General features: G+C 38.6%; 1 protein-coding gene across 4 annotated transcripts in view; it reads left to right on the top strand.

The window, feature by feature from the left end:
* RBM6 (RNA binding motif protein 6) overlaps positions 1–17,707 on the top strand; it is an 84,500-nt gene that overhangs the window by 9,444 nt on the left and 57,349 nt on the right. For 3 of the 4 annotated variants that reach the window (XM_055413859.2, XM_055413862.2, XM_055413861.2), the window contains exons 2-5: positions 3,232–3,342; positions 6,963–8,241; positions 10,087–10,176; positions 11,569–11,638. In XM_055413859.2, coding sequence (XP_055269834.1) covers positions 3,299–3,342; positions 6,963–8,241; positions 10,087–10,176; positions 11,569–11,638 — 1,483 coding nt within the window. In that variant the 5' untranslated portion in view covers positions 3,232–3,298. Of the gene's footprint in view, positions 1–3,231; positions 3,343–6,950; positions 8,242–10,086; positions 10,177–11,568; positions 11,639–17,707 lie in introns of those variants that run through there. The other variant, XM_055413863.2, reaches the window with a different exon arrangement.

Raw genomic sequence — 17,707 nt, forward strand, 5'->3', positions numbered from 1 at the left:
TCCCCTTAATGGGGGCTTCCCTGGTAACCCAATTGGTAAAGAATCCGTCTGCAATGCTGGAGACCCTGGTTTGTTCCCTGGAGGAGGGAAAGGCTACCCACTCCAATATTCCGGCCTGGAGAATTCCATGGACTATATAGTCCATGGAGTCGAAAAGAGTCGGACACAACTGAGTGAGTTTCACTTTGCTTTCTTAGTAATGCTTCTCTAATTTTACCAAAAAGTCACCTTTCCATTTGATATATAAATGAAATACACTACCCCAGGGAGGATCCCCTTTCGGACCCAAACAGTGTTTATGTCATCACCCACTGAAGAATATTTGGGTTATTCTCTCTCTTTTTTTTAAAGCTATTATGAATAAAGTTGTTGTGGACGTTTTTCTACCGGTCCTTTGTTTTCATGTATCTTAAGCAGATACTTAGAAGTTCAATTGCTGGGTCATGAGTAGTATTTCTCAGACCCGTTTCTAAATTGGTTGTACCATTTTGCGGTCTTTTGAGTAGTGTATCAGTTCTGATTGTTGGAAATCCTTGTATATTTGATTTTGTAAGTCTTTTTAATTTTAGCTGTTCTAGTGGGTGTGTATCGGTGGTTTTAATATGTTTTCTTTATGACTAATAATAGTAAACATTTGTCAGACATGTGTTACAAATATTTACTCCCTGTTCTGTAGTTTACCTATTCATTTTTCAGTGTCTTTTGAAGAACAGATTTTAACTTTTATATTTTTCTTTATGATTAATGCTTTCTGGTTCCTTTATAGAAGTCTTTGCTGATACCATCTCAGTGGTTATTTTTTTTTTTTTTTGCTTGCCCATTTGGCTTTTGACATCTTTGTTCCTCAACCAGGGATTGACCTTGGGCTACCTCGGTGAAAGTGCCAATTCCACCAGGGAATTCCCTATGTTTCCTTTCAGAAGCATTATAGTTTTAGCTTCTACATTTATGTAGATCCACTTTCAATTTTAACTTTCAAATGTGATATGATGGTAGGCAAAGCATGGTTCTGGAGAGGAAGACTGAAAAACCACTATCACAGTTGAGGAACAGTCTTTTCAAGGCCCTGTAACTGAAATGAATACATTTAATTTTTTTTTTTAATGAGAATTTGTAGGGGATCGGGGGCAAGGGTACTTCCAGCAGCCACTAGTTCTAGCTCCGAAAGGGCATATTAAAGTTGCTGCTGTTTAAAAACTCATAGTTGGATCTTAGTTGGGTAGATGCTCACACCAATCCCTGCCTGTCGTGCCCCCTTGATGCTGTAGCTGAGTGTCCTGTTTGCCCCAAAGCATTTAGTTTGGAAAAATTAGAGTGCTTAAAGCAGGAACAGGCCTGCTGTAGACCACAGCTAAAACTAATAGAATGGGACCCCCGGTTCTGCTTTGTTGGCGTTTGGAACTTAGGTCATGATTTAAGAGGGATGGCCCCAGGTTTTGATATTAGCTGCTAGAGGTCGATTTCTTGGACCTGTGCAGGATGGACTTGAATCAAAGTATTTGCCAAGAATTTTTTATTAATCAAGAATCAAAGGCAGAGGGAGCTCGAAAAGAGTCATCTGACATCATGGTTCTAACCTTAAAGGCTGCTGACCTGCAATGGGGCGGCTTTCCCAAACCCACTGGTTGGTTTCCAAGAAACCAAAGCCCTTCTCTATGTTCTGGGGCAGTGTGCTTATAAAGCTGAAAATTAAAGGAATCCATGAGAAGGGTGTCACTGGATTGTAGTCCATAGCTTAATGTGATGCTTATTGTCTCTCAGAGAATGACCCCTGTTCAACCACTGTTCATGTGGAGTTACTTTTCACTTCAGCCATTAAAATTCTCATTTGCCTGTTTACTACCACCACCAAGATCCGAACCTGCAGACAGGGCCTGCTGCCTCAGCTGCCTAGATCCCGCCCCAGTGGACGCAGCACAGCAATAGGTAGAAGGGGCCCTGTGGTGCGTAAAACTAGGATGCAAGTCCAGGTGAACTCATGTGTCTTGTCTGGGTATGCTTGTGACATTCTAAATTTTTTCATATATATATTGCCTTGGAAATGTCTGACGTCTCACAGTATTTTCACCACCACTTCGCCCATATCTGTGAGTCTACAGTCTGCTTTTTTAGTTTTATTAGCAGTGCCTGCCACTTTTCCTCCCAGAGTTCTGTTAGGTAAAACAGAGGCAAGTACCTTGCATCAGTCCTTTAGCCTCTCCCCTATACAGAACAGAACATTACTAGAACAGAAGTACATAGTAATTTACAAATCAGTTTTCCCTTTGGTTTAAGGGAGGGAGCTGGGAAAGTGGGCTGCCACTGCTTTAAGACAAAAACCACTGCCATGCTGGGGTGAGGGGTGGGTCAGGGATGACCCAAAACTTTCTGATTATTTTGAGGATGACTTTTTCTTCTTTGAGCATTCATTTGGTGTTCGTAAAGCTTTGACTGTTTTCTAAAGGCTGGACAAAGTTTGTTCAGACTGCTTATTTTTTAACGTTTCTGTGGAGGAAGAAGTCTTTGGAATTTCATAGTGTGCTATTTTTGCTGACGTGGGTTGTGTTTTCACTCTCTTGATAGGTTCTCTGATGCAGAAAAGTTCAGTTTTGATCAAGTCTACTTTCTCTGTTTTTTTCTTTTGTTGTCATGGTAAGAAACCATTGCCAAATCCAAGGTCATAAAAGTTTGCCTCCTTTTGGGAATTCCCTGGTGGTCAGTGGTCAGGATTTGGCTCTTCACTGCCTGGGCTAGGGTTCAGATCGGGAACTGGTATGCCACAGGCAGTGCCGTGTGACCAAAAAAAAGTTTGCCTCTTTTTCAGTAGCTGGAGTGCAGGTCTTATGAGGACTTGTTAGTCTTAGGTTATGTGCTCATCTTCAGAGCAATCACTGTGGTAACAGACTATTCTGATTGGCCAGGCTGAATAGTGTAGGATCAGCCATGTGGACTGAGGGTAGTAATAAACATGGTAAGGTGCTATTTCCAAAAAGGAATATAGAATGGGTGCTGGAAAATTTAATAAATGTTTTATGAAGCATTCTTAGTACTTTGAGAGATTGATGGTGCCCTTTTTTTAAATTTAAATTTAAAATGTGTTTTTGTTGCTGTAAATTAATATGTAAATGTTTAAAAGTGACTTCTAAAAGTATCCTTACAGATGTGGTCCCTGATAAGCCAAACAGGAGGAAATTGGTTTAGTCTTTACTTCATGTGCCCACACACTCATTTATTGTGGTTTGTTTCCTACAGGTACTGCTATAACCATAGTTTTGTAGCAAAAGTATCTACTTATTGGGCCCTCTTGACATAGAAAGAGATGTGGGGGGATTCTCGATCTGCTAACAGAACAGGACCTTTTCGGTAAGTCTTAAAATTTGAGTATCGAAATGTCTATTATAGATACTGTATAACATTTATGGCCTACTATAAAGAGGTATATTTTCTTTGTGTAGAAATAGCTTTGATTTTTTTTTTCTGATTTTTAAAAATAGAAACTACTTAAAATTTTTCTAGTCATTTCTAGAGTGATCGTGGGAGTAAATACCTAGCATGCCAAGTATTTTGTGTATTAGCATTTTTAAAATATTAACAAAAAATCCCCCAGTTTTTAAAAATATTTTTTATCTTTTTTAGCAAAGTAATACGTACTCAACTAATAAGGAAAGCTAGTAAAAATGTATGTGTTTATAAATAAATGTGAATGTTTCATTAAGTTCAGTAATTTATGTCTAGAATCCAGAGCTCTGTCTTTCCTATGACACATTGTATTTCAGCCACCAGAAATAGTTGTGAGAAAGAAAAATTATTTACTTGATGCAGTTTCCTAAGCTGCATTACAACTTTAGGGGTTACTGGATACAAAGATAAGTGGAGAACGGTGGTACCATTCATAGTTGCAAATGAGTTATATTATAGATTTGTAGGGAGAATGAATTACATTCTTTCTATACAATAAAATTATATAAAATATTGAATTTATAAATCAATAAAGTGAATTATATTATTGATTTGATAAGTGGAGAAGGTGGTACCATTCATAGTTGTAAATGAATTATATCATAGATTTATAGGGAGCGAATTTTTTATAGCCAGTAAACACTGAAGATGATATTTTAAAAATTTGCATTGTGTTTGCAATTAATGAAATTCTCTAGGAATGTAACTTAACGGCTGTAAGTTTGTGTGTGGCAAAGAAATCTTACTTTTAAAGTTATACATTAAAAAATATTTATGCTCCAGGGAATTGCTTGGCAGTCCAATGGTTAGAACTCCATGCTCTCACTGCCAAGGTGCCTGGGTTCAATCCCTTTTTGGGGAACTAAAATCCCACAGGCCTCTGCAGCATGGCCAAAAAAAAAATTATGATCCAATTGAAACTTTTGTTACAAGTAAGTTTTCTTTTGGACTGGCAGTCTGCAGGATCTTCCTGTGCAAATTCAACAGTTATTTTATTATTCTGAAGTTTGGGTTTCCCGTGGAAATTTTAGGTAGCAAAGTAAGTTTAAAAATAAATCCATCTAACACTTAGTAAAGCTAGTTTCCTGAATAAAGGGATCTTTACTTTCTGCTTAGCAGTCTTGAAAGCAGTGGTAGTGATGCTGGTTATGTTTTTCCTTTAAAAAATTAAGGTCTGGATCAGTGGTCAACAGACTGCAGCTTGTTTTTGTTTGACTGGAACATAGTCCTGATCATTTGTTTTACAAATTGTCTATAGTTGCTTTCATGTTGCAGGGACAGAGTTGAATAGTTGTGATAGAAACTGTAAAGCCTTATGTAATTACTGTCTGACTCTTCATGGAAGAAATTTGCAGATCCCTAGTCTGGATTAGTGTGTTTTTTCTTTAATGTTTAAAAATTTATTCTTTTACTCATTTTTATGGATAATTATTTTCTGTGTAAGGCTGTTTACACTAAGCCTTCAGAGCTAAAGAAATAACTTTAGCTCTGTTGCATCACTGAAAAAATTTTTTCAGAACATTTCTTTCTTTGAATCTATTATATAAAATTGTATTTCCCCACCTTAATTTTAGTTTAAATAAAAGTCATCACATGCCATTTTTTAAGGTCTTTGACCAGAGAGAGGCATAGTTTATATTGCATAACTTTTGGGAGGGGACTAATTTGGGTGAAAAAAGGTATTTTGCAGGAAAATGATTTTGTATTTATTTTAACAACTTGTCTTGAAAATTTGGTTGAAAATGATTTTCATCCCCATCGCTGTTTCATAACTAGTAGAACTGTTTCTTGAATAGTCTACATAAAGTACAGTTCTGAGAACCCTAGTACAGTGATTACTACAGATGTATTTGATTTCAGTTTTGCCTGGTAGGGTAATCCTTAGGGTAGTATTCAAAGACAGTGTTGTATGTGTTTTGGTCAGAGAACATGTAGATTTAGATAGCTCAGCCCATGAATGTCTGCTTAAGCTTAAGTCTTCCTACAAGCTAACTATTGGGATCTGAATGATTTTAAATATGGGTGACACTAGAACTAGTGGTAATATCTTAATTTTAGTGTTAAGTTGTATTATTTATGAAGCACATTTAAACTTGCTTCTCTTATGATGAACCCCATACACATAAATAATGTTAATATTTTTGTATTAATGAAGCTAATGGAAGTTATGTTCTGAAAATCCATTAAATATGCATCATTCTACTGTTTGGGTTACTATCATTAAATTTCTATTACTCCAGGAAATGGTTTGGCATTGAACTGAGTGACCCAGAAGTAGTTGTCTGTTGAGTCTTTCTATAGCAGTGTAGTCTGAGTTCAGAAGGGTCATATAATAGAACCTATGTTTTCTGAGAGGAGAGAACTGAGTGGAACTTGATCTCTTAATACTTTTGTTTTGCTGCTGAATAGCAGGTAACCATTCAGATCATTTTATGTTTTCCTTTTTTATGCCCTCCTCTCCCCTTCAAGCTCAGAATCCTGGGTACCTAATTGCCTATTTAAATTCCCTGCCTTTTACCACAGTCAAAACATATAAAATAGTCTGGAGCTAGGTAGTGTGAATGATAGGGCCAGTTTTTATTTATGTCTTGAGTTCTGTAAACTGAGAATGTGAATTTAATACTATGTTTTAAAATACATTGTATTACCGTGAAAAATTAGATGAGGCATTAGAATCTAATAAATCAGCTTCCTCATTTGGGACCTGGGGATAAAGCATGAAAGCCTAATGCTCTCTCTAGGTCCCTTTCAGCATTAAGCTCCTGGATGCTGTTGCTTGGTTTGGTCAACTTACACATGCTGTGTGGCATGATTCATGCTGCCTTCTGAGATACCCTTGAGTAGTTAATAATAGGACCCAGGCGAGAGCGCTTCTAGGTGGAGCCACTGTGGAACTGGGGTTTAGATGCAGCCAGGGGTGATGCTCAGCTGGTGAACACCAGTGTACTCCAACTAGTGGCTTGCAGCCAGTGTTTTCTTCCTTTTGGGCCTGCATCTGTTCTGATTGGGTGGTGTCCATTCCGTGACTGTCAATCAGATATTTTGGAATGTTACTCTTGTTTGCACCAATGAGAAAGACACATCCTGAAACCTACTGTATAAAATTTACAGCGCGTTGATTTTTCTGATGTATAGGAATCATCGTGTTGATCTTGGAATTCTAAGTTCCCTGGCTGTAGGAAATGGAAATTTTTATAGAGTGTCACCATTGCTAGCTTATCTGGTGTTGCGGATTTTCCCTGTTGCAGGACTGGGTGAAAGCTTTTTCTGCAGCAGTCATGTTGAAAACCTTGTGTTGACTTTCCTCGTGTTCTGAAATGGGAACTTAAAAGTTTACTCCGCCACTTCGTCTTAAAATAGCAAAACATTGCTGTTTTCTGCAGATCTAGGACCTTGTTACAGAACTCTGCCAAAAAAAAAAAAAATGTTTACAGAAGAATGTGCTGTGATTAGAGAAGAATATGCTGGTGTGTAGATTTCAAACTCTCTGGACAATATGAATAACACTGTCTTTGTTTCTACAGTGGGAGCCAAGAAGAAAGGTTTGCTCCCGGGTGGAACAGGGATTATCCTCCTCCTCCCCTTAAGAGTCATGCTCAAGAGAGACACTCTGGCAACTTTCCTGGCAGAGATTCACTTCCCTTTGATTTCCAGGGGCATTCGGGGCCTCCCTTTGCAAATGTAGAGGAACATTCTTTCAGCTATGGAGCTAGAGACGGACCGCATGGTGACTATCGAGGAGGGGAGGGCCATGGACATGATTTCAGGGGGGGAGATTTTTCATCTTCTGATTTCCAGAGCAGAGATTCATCACAGTTGGACTTCAGAGGTAGGGACATCCATTCTGGGGACCTTCGGGATAGAGAAGGGCCACCTATGGACTATCGGGGTGGAGACGGTACTTCTCTGGACTACAGAGGCAGGGAGACATCTCACATGAACTACAGAGACAGAGAGGCTCATACTGGTGACTTTAGAGGTAGGGATCCTCCTCCTCCTGACTTCAGGGGCCGAGGCACTTACGACTTAGATTTTAGAGGGCGGGATGGAGCCCATGCAGATTTTAGGGGAAGGGATTTATCAGATTTGGATTTCAGGGCCAGAGATCAGTCCCGTTCTGATTTTAGAAATAGAGATGTATCTGATTTGGACTTCAGGGACAAAGACGGAACCCAGGTGGACTTTAGAGGCCGAGGTTCAGGTACTAGTGATCTAGACTTTAGGGACAGGAATACACCACATGCAGATTTCAGAGGTAGACACCGATCCAGGACTGATCAGGATTTTAGGGGCAGAGAGGGAGGACCTTGTATGGAATTTAAAGATAGGGAGATGCCCTCTGCGGATCCAGATATTTTGGATTACATTCAGCCCTCCACACAAAACAGAGAACATTCTGGTATGAATGTGAACAAGAGAGAAGAATCTGCACATGACCATGCAACGGAACGACCTGCTTTTGGCATTCAGAAGGGAGAATTTGAGCATTCAGAAACAGGAGAAGGAGAAAAACAAGGTGTAGCTTTTGACCATGCATCTCCACCAGACTTTCAGAACAACCAAAGTTCTCTTCAAGACCAGGACAAGTCACAGCATTCTGGAGGTGAACAGCAGAGCTCGGATGCTGGTATGTTTAAAGAAGAAGGTGGTCTGGACTTTCTTGGCCGTCAGGACACTGATTACAGAAGCATGGAGTACTGTGACGTGGATCACAGACTGCCCGGAAGCCAGATGTTTGGCTATGGCCAGAGCAAGTCTTTTCCCGAGGGCAAAACTTCCCAAGATGCCCAGCGGGACCTTCAGGTATGTTAATAGAGTGGACTACTGTTTTGTCTTTTAAGATTTTATTTATTTACTTATTTATTGGTTGTGTTGGGTCTTTGTTGCTGTGCTGTGCGGACTTTTCTCTAGTTGAGGAGAGCGGGGACCTACTCTTTAGTTGGGGCTGCCGGGCTCTAGAGCACAGACTCAGCAGTTGTACGAATGGGCTTAGTTGCTCTCTGGCATGTGGGAACTTCCCAGATCAGGGATTGAACCCATGTCTCCTGCATTGGCAGGTGGATTCTTTACCACTGAGCCACTAGGGAAGCCCTGTATTGCTTTGTTGAGTTTTGCTTCTTCATAAGACTTTTCTGAAGGATGACGTATAGAGTCCATTAGTCCTGGGTCTAACTTTATACAGCCATTAAAAAGCAAGATTTATAGTCACGAGTGGAGTGTACATCTCTAGAGAAAGGGCCCTCAGTTCAGATCATATTTTGGATGTGTATCTCTTCATTATCTTGCTTGATGGTACTAATTTAAATGCCTTAGGATAATTTAGTTTGAAAGTATCTGTCTTTGGGACAGTTTGAAAGTATCTGTTCTCTCGTCTCTTACGTAGTCAGACCTTGTGGCTGTTTGGAGTTCGTTTTCTTACTTAAAATCATTTAGAGAATACCTAGGATAAGAGATAGAAAATACCTAGTTAGGAGGAGGCAATGTTAATGTTGGGCTTCCCTGGTGGCTCAGAGGTTAACGCGTCTGGCTCCAATGCGGGAGACCCAGGTTCGATCCCTGGGTCGGGAAGATCCCCTGGAGAAGGAAACAGTAACCCATTCCAGTATTCTTGCCTGGAGAATCCCATGGACGGAGAAGCCTGGTAGGCTATAGTCCAAGGGGTTGCAAAGAGTCGGACACGACTGAGCGACGGAACAGAACGGAATGTTAATGTTGCAAATATTGAAGCTAACTTAATTGACTTAAATGTTGATTTTCTATATGTCTAATATATAATCTAATGTACATATAATCTTAGAATTATGTTTGCAGTTGGACATTGAAAACATCACCTTTAAAAATAGGTGTTACGCATCTCTATTGCAGTTTCTGTTATTTTGGACAGTAATTCTAAGACAAGCTGGTTAGATATTTGGTTAAAAAATGGATTTTGAGAATGTTAGAACTAGATGGCCATATAATTTATTATTCAAGTCAGGACACTTTGAAGAGTAAAAGAGGACACTGTAATTATGCTTGGACAGTAGGTGTGGTTGAGTAGTTGTAGGAGACTTTTTTCCCAAAGGTTAAACCCTTTTTATAACTTAAAATGGAGGAGAATCAGAGCTGAGACTTTTGTGCATATGGAAAATGCAGATTTCTCTGATTTTGTCCTGTTAAGTTATATCATCAGATGACACCTTTTGATTTTGTTCTGGAGATTGTTTATAGGTGACATCTTTGATAAATGACATCTGGTTTTATTTATGTGATGTTTTCTAGAAAACTGTGGTTTTGAGAATCTAGTTGATTTTTTTTTTCCTGTTTGTAAAAGTCCCTTTCAATGTTGTTTCTCTTCATTTTTTGCTTTACTGTTTCAAAATTCCTGCAATGAGCATGGATCTTAGAACACTTATATTCTAATGATTTGAAATAAACTTTGGGGGGAATTCCCTGGTGGTTTAGTGCTTAAGACTCTGCCTTTTCACTGCCAGGGACCAGGTTCAGTCCTTGGTTGGGGAAGTAAGATCCCACTGTAAAAAAAAAAAAAAAAAATCTTCATATGATGCAAGTCGTTTTGATTTTTTTTATCCTGAGTACCTGTATTTCACGTTGTTTCATTTAACATGTATTTTTTTCTGAAATAAGTTTTTTTGCTTTGGATTCAAGGATCAAGATTATAGGACTGGCCCAAGTGAGGAGAAACCAAGCAAGCTTATTCGATTAAATGGGGTGCCTGAAAATGCCACAAAGGAAGAGGTAAGGCTCTTGTTCTTTTTTCTCTTTCCTTTTTCTTTCTTTTTTTTTTTTTGGTCGATTAAAAAATTAAAGACTTTTTATTTTGAGAAATTGTAGATTCACAGGAAGGTGCAAAGCAACCCTCAGGGAAATTTGGTTATAGTTCACCCAGCCTTCCCCCACCTATAGAGCAGTAGCTAAACCAGGAAAGTAGCTTCAGTATAATCCATAGAGATCATTCGTATTTCACTCCTTACTGAGTACTCACTGAGGTGAGGTTTGTAATATGTATATATGACAAGTGATTGCTCTCCTCAGACTTGATAATCATCCTTGAGGGGATAATCCAAGTGGGAGGGTTGAGGGTTGGAGTGCTTGCATAAAGATGCTGTTTATTTATAGTAGTAAAAACTGGGAATTGCCTAACTCCTCAATGTTAAAGAACTTGGTAACTAAATTATAGATGACCTTAAGGAAGAATTTGGTCAGAATATACAACCACTCGAGCAAACAGACCCACTCCAGTGTTCTTGCCTGGAGAATCCCAGGGATGGGGGAGCCTGGTGGGCTGCCATCTATGGGGTCGCACAGAGTCGGACACGACTGAAGCGACTTAGCACTAGCAGAGCAAACAGAGCTTTACTCTGTGTTAGGCGTTGTGTGATACTTAAAAGCATTAGTTCATTTATGTATCACAACATCCTATGAAACAGGTACTCTTTATTCATTCATTCATTCAAAAATGAAGCACCTTTGTATGCCAGGCAGTGTTCTAGGCACTGAGTGATACAGTAGTGAACATTATAAAGTCACTGCTTCCATGGATAGTATAAAGAATAAGCAGGAAAAAAAATTCAAGCAGTGATGAATGCTCTGAAGAAAACTAAAGTAAGGATTTAGAGCATCACTCGGGTGCAGGTGGTGTTAGATTGGGTAGGTAGGGAAGACATCACTGAGGAAGTGACATTTGAGCCCAGACCTGAATGCAAGTGAGAGAACAGTCCATTTGAAAATGGGGGAAAAGAACTGACCAAGCTGAGGGAGTTCAGGGACCATGGCCCTGGATAGCAAGGAGCTCATTGCATGATCTTAGGTTTAGAAAATGAGACTCTGGGTGCTGAAAGGTTGCACAGCACATGAGGAGGAGAGACTTGGAATACTGGGAATCTCATTTCAGAGCTTGAGCTCTTGAGGTTATGTTCTTCTGCCTTTTTTTTGTACTTGAGAATTTTTGAGTAATTATGTTCTACTCATTGAATAGTTTTGGAATGCCTGGAGTGTACTTGTCTTAATTTGGCCATTGTAAAGTAATCATTGCTTTAAAGTTTGTAGAATGAAAACCACTAGGGGAAATATAATGTTTAGCATTTGATTATGATGTGTGTCATTAGTGTGCATGCCATGTTCTTACAGATTCTTAACGCCTTTTGGACTCCTGATGGCATGCCTGTGAAGGACTTGCAGTTAAAGGAGTATAACACAGGTGAGTTTCATGACTTGCATGCAGCCTTGGGTTAGGAAGAGTCTGTCAGATCTCTACATCTTGTGCTCCTCAAAATTTTTTTTAAGAAACCACAATTAAGATTTCCAGAAGCCTCCTGTTGATGCCTTCAAACAACAGCCAACTATACCCTTAGCTGTAGTTCTTTGTGGATGTTTATCCACTCATGGGTGATGAGGATGTATGTTCCAGTACTTCTGAGTGCCTATGAGATATAAAGTGAGTGTTGTAGAATTTTTCCCCAAATATATTTTATGCAATTAAATCATTAAACTTGCTGCTGATGTTCTTCATGGTGGTGGAATGTTTCTGTTTGAGCCGGGTAAGATTTTAATTACCTTACTATACGTAAAACTTTATGTTTCGTTGCTTCAGCGTGGAATTTTCAACTTGCCAGAGAAATTGTACAAGTGAGTAGTCTTGAGATTTTAGTCTTTTTCTGAGGACAGAGTCCTGCACCAGCTATTTTGTTGAAATCCATGAATAGATCCAGAAGACCTTTCTTTTTGACCTCTGTTCTACAGATTAGATTTTCAGAATATCCTCATAGTATCTTAGAGTACCAAATTTGGTCAATTTCTTCAAACTGTATTATAGAAAAAGTAGTCAAAAGTGAAATGCCAAGCACTCAAGGTATTGGACAAGTATTTTTAGGACTACCCAATATGAAACAAATAAAGGAAATTTTAAAGTGATCTATTTTAAATTAAAGAAAGTAGAGTATTAGTTTTTTCCCAAGTCTTAGAATTTCAGTAATTCATGTTAAAGAACTCTTCAGGTAAGAGAAAGCCATATTTTTGAGTATATAGTTTAGCTTTAAACAGTTCACCATGGAATAACATTTTTGCATTAACTAGATTACTTCTTCTGATTGGTTTTATAGAATAAAACTGTCCACAAAGATTTTGGTGCTTGAAATAATCTAGTGTTTGTGTTAAGTACAGAAATTGTTTTCCTGTAATTTGACAGTGAATTCAGGAGCATTTCTCAGAAAGCGAATTATTTCTTTGTTTGAAACATGCCAACTCTAAATTTGTGGAAATATGACTAAGAGTAGGTGTATTCTCAAACACAGCTCTTTTTGGGATGAGGGGTATGTGTCTCATACAGACTTTCCTGATTTACTATTAACTTTGGAAATTAAAAATAGAATTTATAGTCTGCAGTTGCTTTTTGACTCACAGGGCAATAACTTCAGCTTTGATCTTATTTCATAAACTGTGCTTTCATTAAGTATTGGTGTTTAGGAAAAAGATGTGTCTTGGTATTTAAATAACGGCAGTTTTAATTCTTCATTTTTTTAGTACTCATTGACTTTCTACATGTATTGTCAGATTTATTAGCAGAGTAAAACCTACATTCATCTGTAGGGTTCTCAGAGGAAGTCCTTAAATTTCCTGGCTCTGGCAGCTGTTAAAATCATAATTGGCAGATCAGAGACGTTGATACAAATGTGAAATCATTCAGGACAGTAGTTTTAAAAAAATCAGTTTTCAGGAAATTCTGCCTTTTCTTGCCATTTTAATACATGAAGTGATAGTGTATTAAAAATATATATGCATATATGAAAATGTTGAACGTGTTAGTTGCTCAGTCATGTCAGTCTGTGGGGTTGTTGGGACCCCATAGACTGTAGCCCGCCAGGCTCCTTTATTCGTGGAATTCTCCAGGCAAGAGTACTGGAGTGGGTAGCCATTCCCTTCTCCAGAGGATCTTCCCGACTCAGGGATCAAACATGTGTTTCCTGTATTACGGGTGGATTCTTTACCTGGTCTGAGCTACCACAGAAGCCACCATATTTGTATAAGTGCACGCACACATGTGCACACACACACACACACACACACACACCCCCCATATTTATATAAGCTCACATAAACACACACACACGTACATTTACTTTTTAAAATGAAAGAATTTAAAGTATTGGATTATCAGTCCCATATTATCCGTATTATATCACTGTATGGCAAGTAGAATGAGCTTTTGAAATTATCAGTCATGTCATGTTATTCCTCTCCCTAAAACCCTTTAACACCCTTCCATCTCAATTGGAAGAAACTCCCAACTTCTTGTTCTGACTTAACACAGTCCTGCATGAGCCTGCCCTTGGCTTTTTGTCTGAGCTCATTACATACACTCTTTACCTTTCTTAACCATGCTCTAGCCATCCTGAGCCTTCTCTCGTCCTTGACCATATGGACTTATTGTTTTGTCACAGCCTTTGCACTGCTCTTCTCTCTGATTCTCACTTTGGGGGTTTAGTTCTTGGCTTCAGTTTAAACTTTCAGAGGCCTTGAGTCACCATCCAATCCAAAATCATTCTCAGTCATTTTATATTGTATTTTTGTCATTGTAGGGTTTATCACTGAGATATTTTTTTCGGTGGTTTTGTGTGTTTTATTCCTCTCATTGGAGAGTTAGCTTCATGACAGTAGGAGCCTTGTTTGTCTTGTTCCCTCCTGTTTCCCCATTTCTTGACTCTCTGCCTAGCCCAGATGGGTTCCCAGTATGCATGGAATGAATAACGTGGTGTATTATATATAATAATGTGGAATAATGTATTTGGAGAGCCCCTGTGGTCTCCTTTCAAGTGAGGAGACCCCATGGCATTACAGGTTACTTTAGGTTTTACAGCAGTGCACTCTTCCTGAGTGCTGAAGAACATATCTTGAGACAGTCAGATGTTCTGAGAACTTTAACATTTACCTTTTCAAAGATTATGTCTGAATTTCAGTAGAAATGGTGTCTTTTATAAACAGCCATCAAGTTTTTAGGTTAGGATAACCTGCAAAGACCATGTAGGTTGGGTGTTCATAAGAGGGGGGTTGTGGGGTAATGTTCATCCTTGTAGTTGATGTATTGGGGAGCTAGTCTGTAATAGAGAAAAGCTTAATGCCTCTTCACTGACTCGAGTAATTATCAGCTCAATTTTTGTCTCATGTAGAACTGTGTAAGTACAGGGCCACAACTTTTATCTAAATCTGTGGGGTCAGATGAATTTATGAATTTTTCAGATTATAGGAAGGTAATGTGGTCCAATAGCTTATATGTGAATTATATCCCCCAGTGGAATGTGTATAAGATATAATACTTCTGCAGAAAATGAATATTCTCACTAAGAAGACCTAAAAAAGACTATAAGGAGACTACAGTATAGGTCAAGATGTATCTCCAAATGACTTCACAGAAAATTTACTGAAAAACGTGACACTTAGGGGATATTTAGATTTTGGAATTTCAGATAATGGATAATGAACCTATACCTGTTGTGTACATTTGAATTTTTCTGTTGCCAAGTGCAGATATAATAGTAGCCCTATTAATTGTAAAATACCTTGACTTATATGATTACATTTCTGAGGAAAGTATCAAGAATGAAATGTCTTTTGGTGACTGGGCAAACAAACTCTGGTATATACATACTATGGAATACTGCTGCTGCTGCTGCTAAGTCGCTTCAGTCGTGTCCGACTCTGTGCGACCCCATAGACGGCAGCCCACCAGGCTCCCCTGTCCCTGGGATTCTCCAGGCAAGAACACTGGAGTGGGTTGCCACTACTCAGCAGCAAAAATGATGATACTATGCATGCAGGTCTTGCATGCATGTAACAAGATGGGTGGATCTCTGAGACATTGTGTTAAGTGAAACTGGGCTCAAAAGGCTACATACTGCAGTAAAAAGAAACAAAGTACTGATACATGCTATAACCTGGATGACCCTTGAAAACCTTGTACTCAGTGAAAGAAGTGAGACACAAAAGACCACAGTATTGTCTGCTTCCATTTATATGAAATATCCAGAATAGCCCTATCCATAGAGACAGAGAGTGGATTGGGTAGTTTGGTGGTTGTCAGGGGCTGGAGAAGAGGGAAATGGGGGGTGACTGCTTAATGGATATGGGATTTCCTTTTGCGGGTGATGAAAGTGTTCTTTTGGAACTAGATAGTGGTGGTGGTTGCATAACATGGTGAATGTACTTAATGTCACTGAATTGTACACTTTATGTTTTGTGTATTTGATCATAATTTTTAAAAAGACTCCATACTGTATGATCCTATTTATATGACGTTCTAGAAAAAGAAAAAATGACAGGAATAGAAAATAGTGGTGCCAAAGTATTGGGGGAGGAGTTGACTGAATTGAGGGACATGATGGAACTGTTTTATATATTGATTGTAGCAGTGGCTAATCAGTGTTAAATTCATTGATGTTGGTACTACCGTGGTTATGTAAGAGAACATCCTTATTCATCAGGGTGAAAGCTTGAAGGTAATGATTGGTCAGAGAGATCAAATAAAGTGACGTCCTCTGAGTGTCAGAGAAGTTAAATTAATCAACTTTTCATGAGTATTATAGGAAATGATCAGACAAGAAGTAGAGAAAAATGTGTACAAATAGACCTGACATTTAGGCTCCATTCCAGTGCATATTTTTTAAAAAAGAATATTTTCAACCTCTAAAAATGTAGTTGGGTTATAAGAATTTGTAAATTCCCAGAGGGAGCTGTCTGTACAGGAGACCTTTGGAGGCGTTAAAGGTCTTGTTTCAATTTCGGTATGGGGGAAATGTCTCTATTATTTCTTCTTACTAAGAAAGGGCTGCTTTGCCTTCAGGGAGTTTTGAAATGATCTGGAGTACTTTGTTGTTCAGTTGCTAAGTCGTGTCTGACTCTACCTCCCCATGGACTGCAGCACAGCAGGCTTCCCTATCTTTCACTACCTCCTGGAGTTTGCTCAAACTGATGTCCGTTGAGTCTTTGGTGCCATCCAACCATCTCATCCTCTGTTGCCCGCTTTTCCTCCTGCCCTCATTTTTAAAAAATTTATTTTAATTGAAGTAATAGTTGATTTGCAATGTTGTGCCAATCTCTGCTTTCCAGCAAAGTGACTCAGTTGTACATATATAGCCATTCTTTTTTTTAACATTCTTTTCCATTATAGTTTATTGTAGAATATTGAATACAGTCCCCTGTGCTATTCAGTAGGACCTTTAGGACCTTTTTTAGATAACATTTAAAAAAATGAATCAAATGAACCTGAGTGATGGTGACAGGGGAGGAAAATCATTTCTTAATGAGTGAAGCTTAAGCTTCATTAGGTTTTTCCTAGTAACCTTGCAATTGAATTTATGTCACAAATTATTTCCTGCAATTGCTTTTCTCCAAATCAAAGAAAAAATTATTAGTCCTGTTATCTTATCTCACACTCCAAGCTACAAAAATCTTGGCAGCAATGTGTGAGGTTATGTGTGAATTGGAGGTTAAATAATATTTGTGATGTGTTTCTTCAACCTGAAAGTATTAGTTCAGTTTGTGATGTGTTTCTTCAACCTGAAAGTATTAGTGCTAACGCTGGAAGTATACTGAATGAATAGATCCTCTCGAGAAATTTTTGTCAGAAATTTTGACACACTTAACTTCAGTTTCTAAAACTATGCAGTGGTGTTACATTGAGGGAGCCAAGTTTTTGTTCCATTTGTATGAGTATTTAAAATTCCATATTTGTTAGAAAATTAAAGTTTTTCATTTTAGCTTTCAGATCAATATCAAGTCCTAGAATGTGCTCACCTAGTTTATCAGACACTGAATATGTTTGACAGTGTACAAGCAAATCTGATGAAAAGCTTTGATAAACCTTAACTAAGAGTAGTCCTGTATTTTACAATGGCTGCATGGAGGACAAGTGCTGCCAGTAAGTTAGCTGATTACAGTGGTGTTTGCAGTTGAACTTGACATAGGGGACAAACCTCATGTAAATTGAGAAATGGAGGTCTTAACATGTTCTAGAATGATGTCAGCAGGAAGCAGTGTATGCCTCTGTGTCATACAGGCAGAGAGATGATGAGAGATTTTATTTCCTCCTCCTATGTGAAAGGCATTCAGTTGTGTCCAACTCTTTGCGACCCCATAGACTATACAGCCCGTGGAATTCTCCAGGCCAGAATACTGGAGTGTGTAACCTTTCCCTTCTCCAAGAGATATTCCCAACCCAGGGATCAAACCCAGGTCTACTGCATTACAGGCAGATTCTTTCCCAGCTGAGCCACAA

This window comes from Moschus berezovskii, chromosome 24 (assembly GCF_049115385.1).
Source record: "Moschus berezovskii isolate FMDL1 chromosome 24, NW_MosBer_1.0, whole genome shotgun sequence".
Lineage (NCBI taxonomy): Eukaryota > Metazoa > Chordata > Mammalia > Artiodactyla > Moschidae > Moschus > Moschus berezovskii.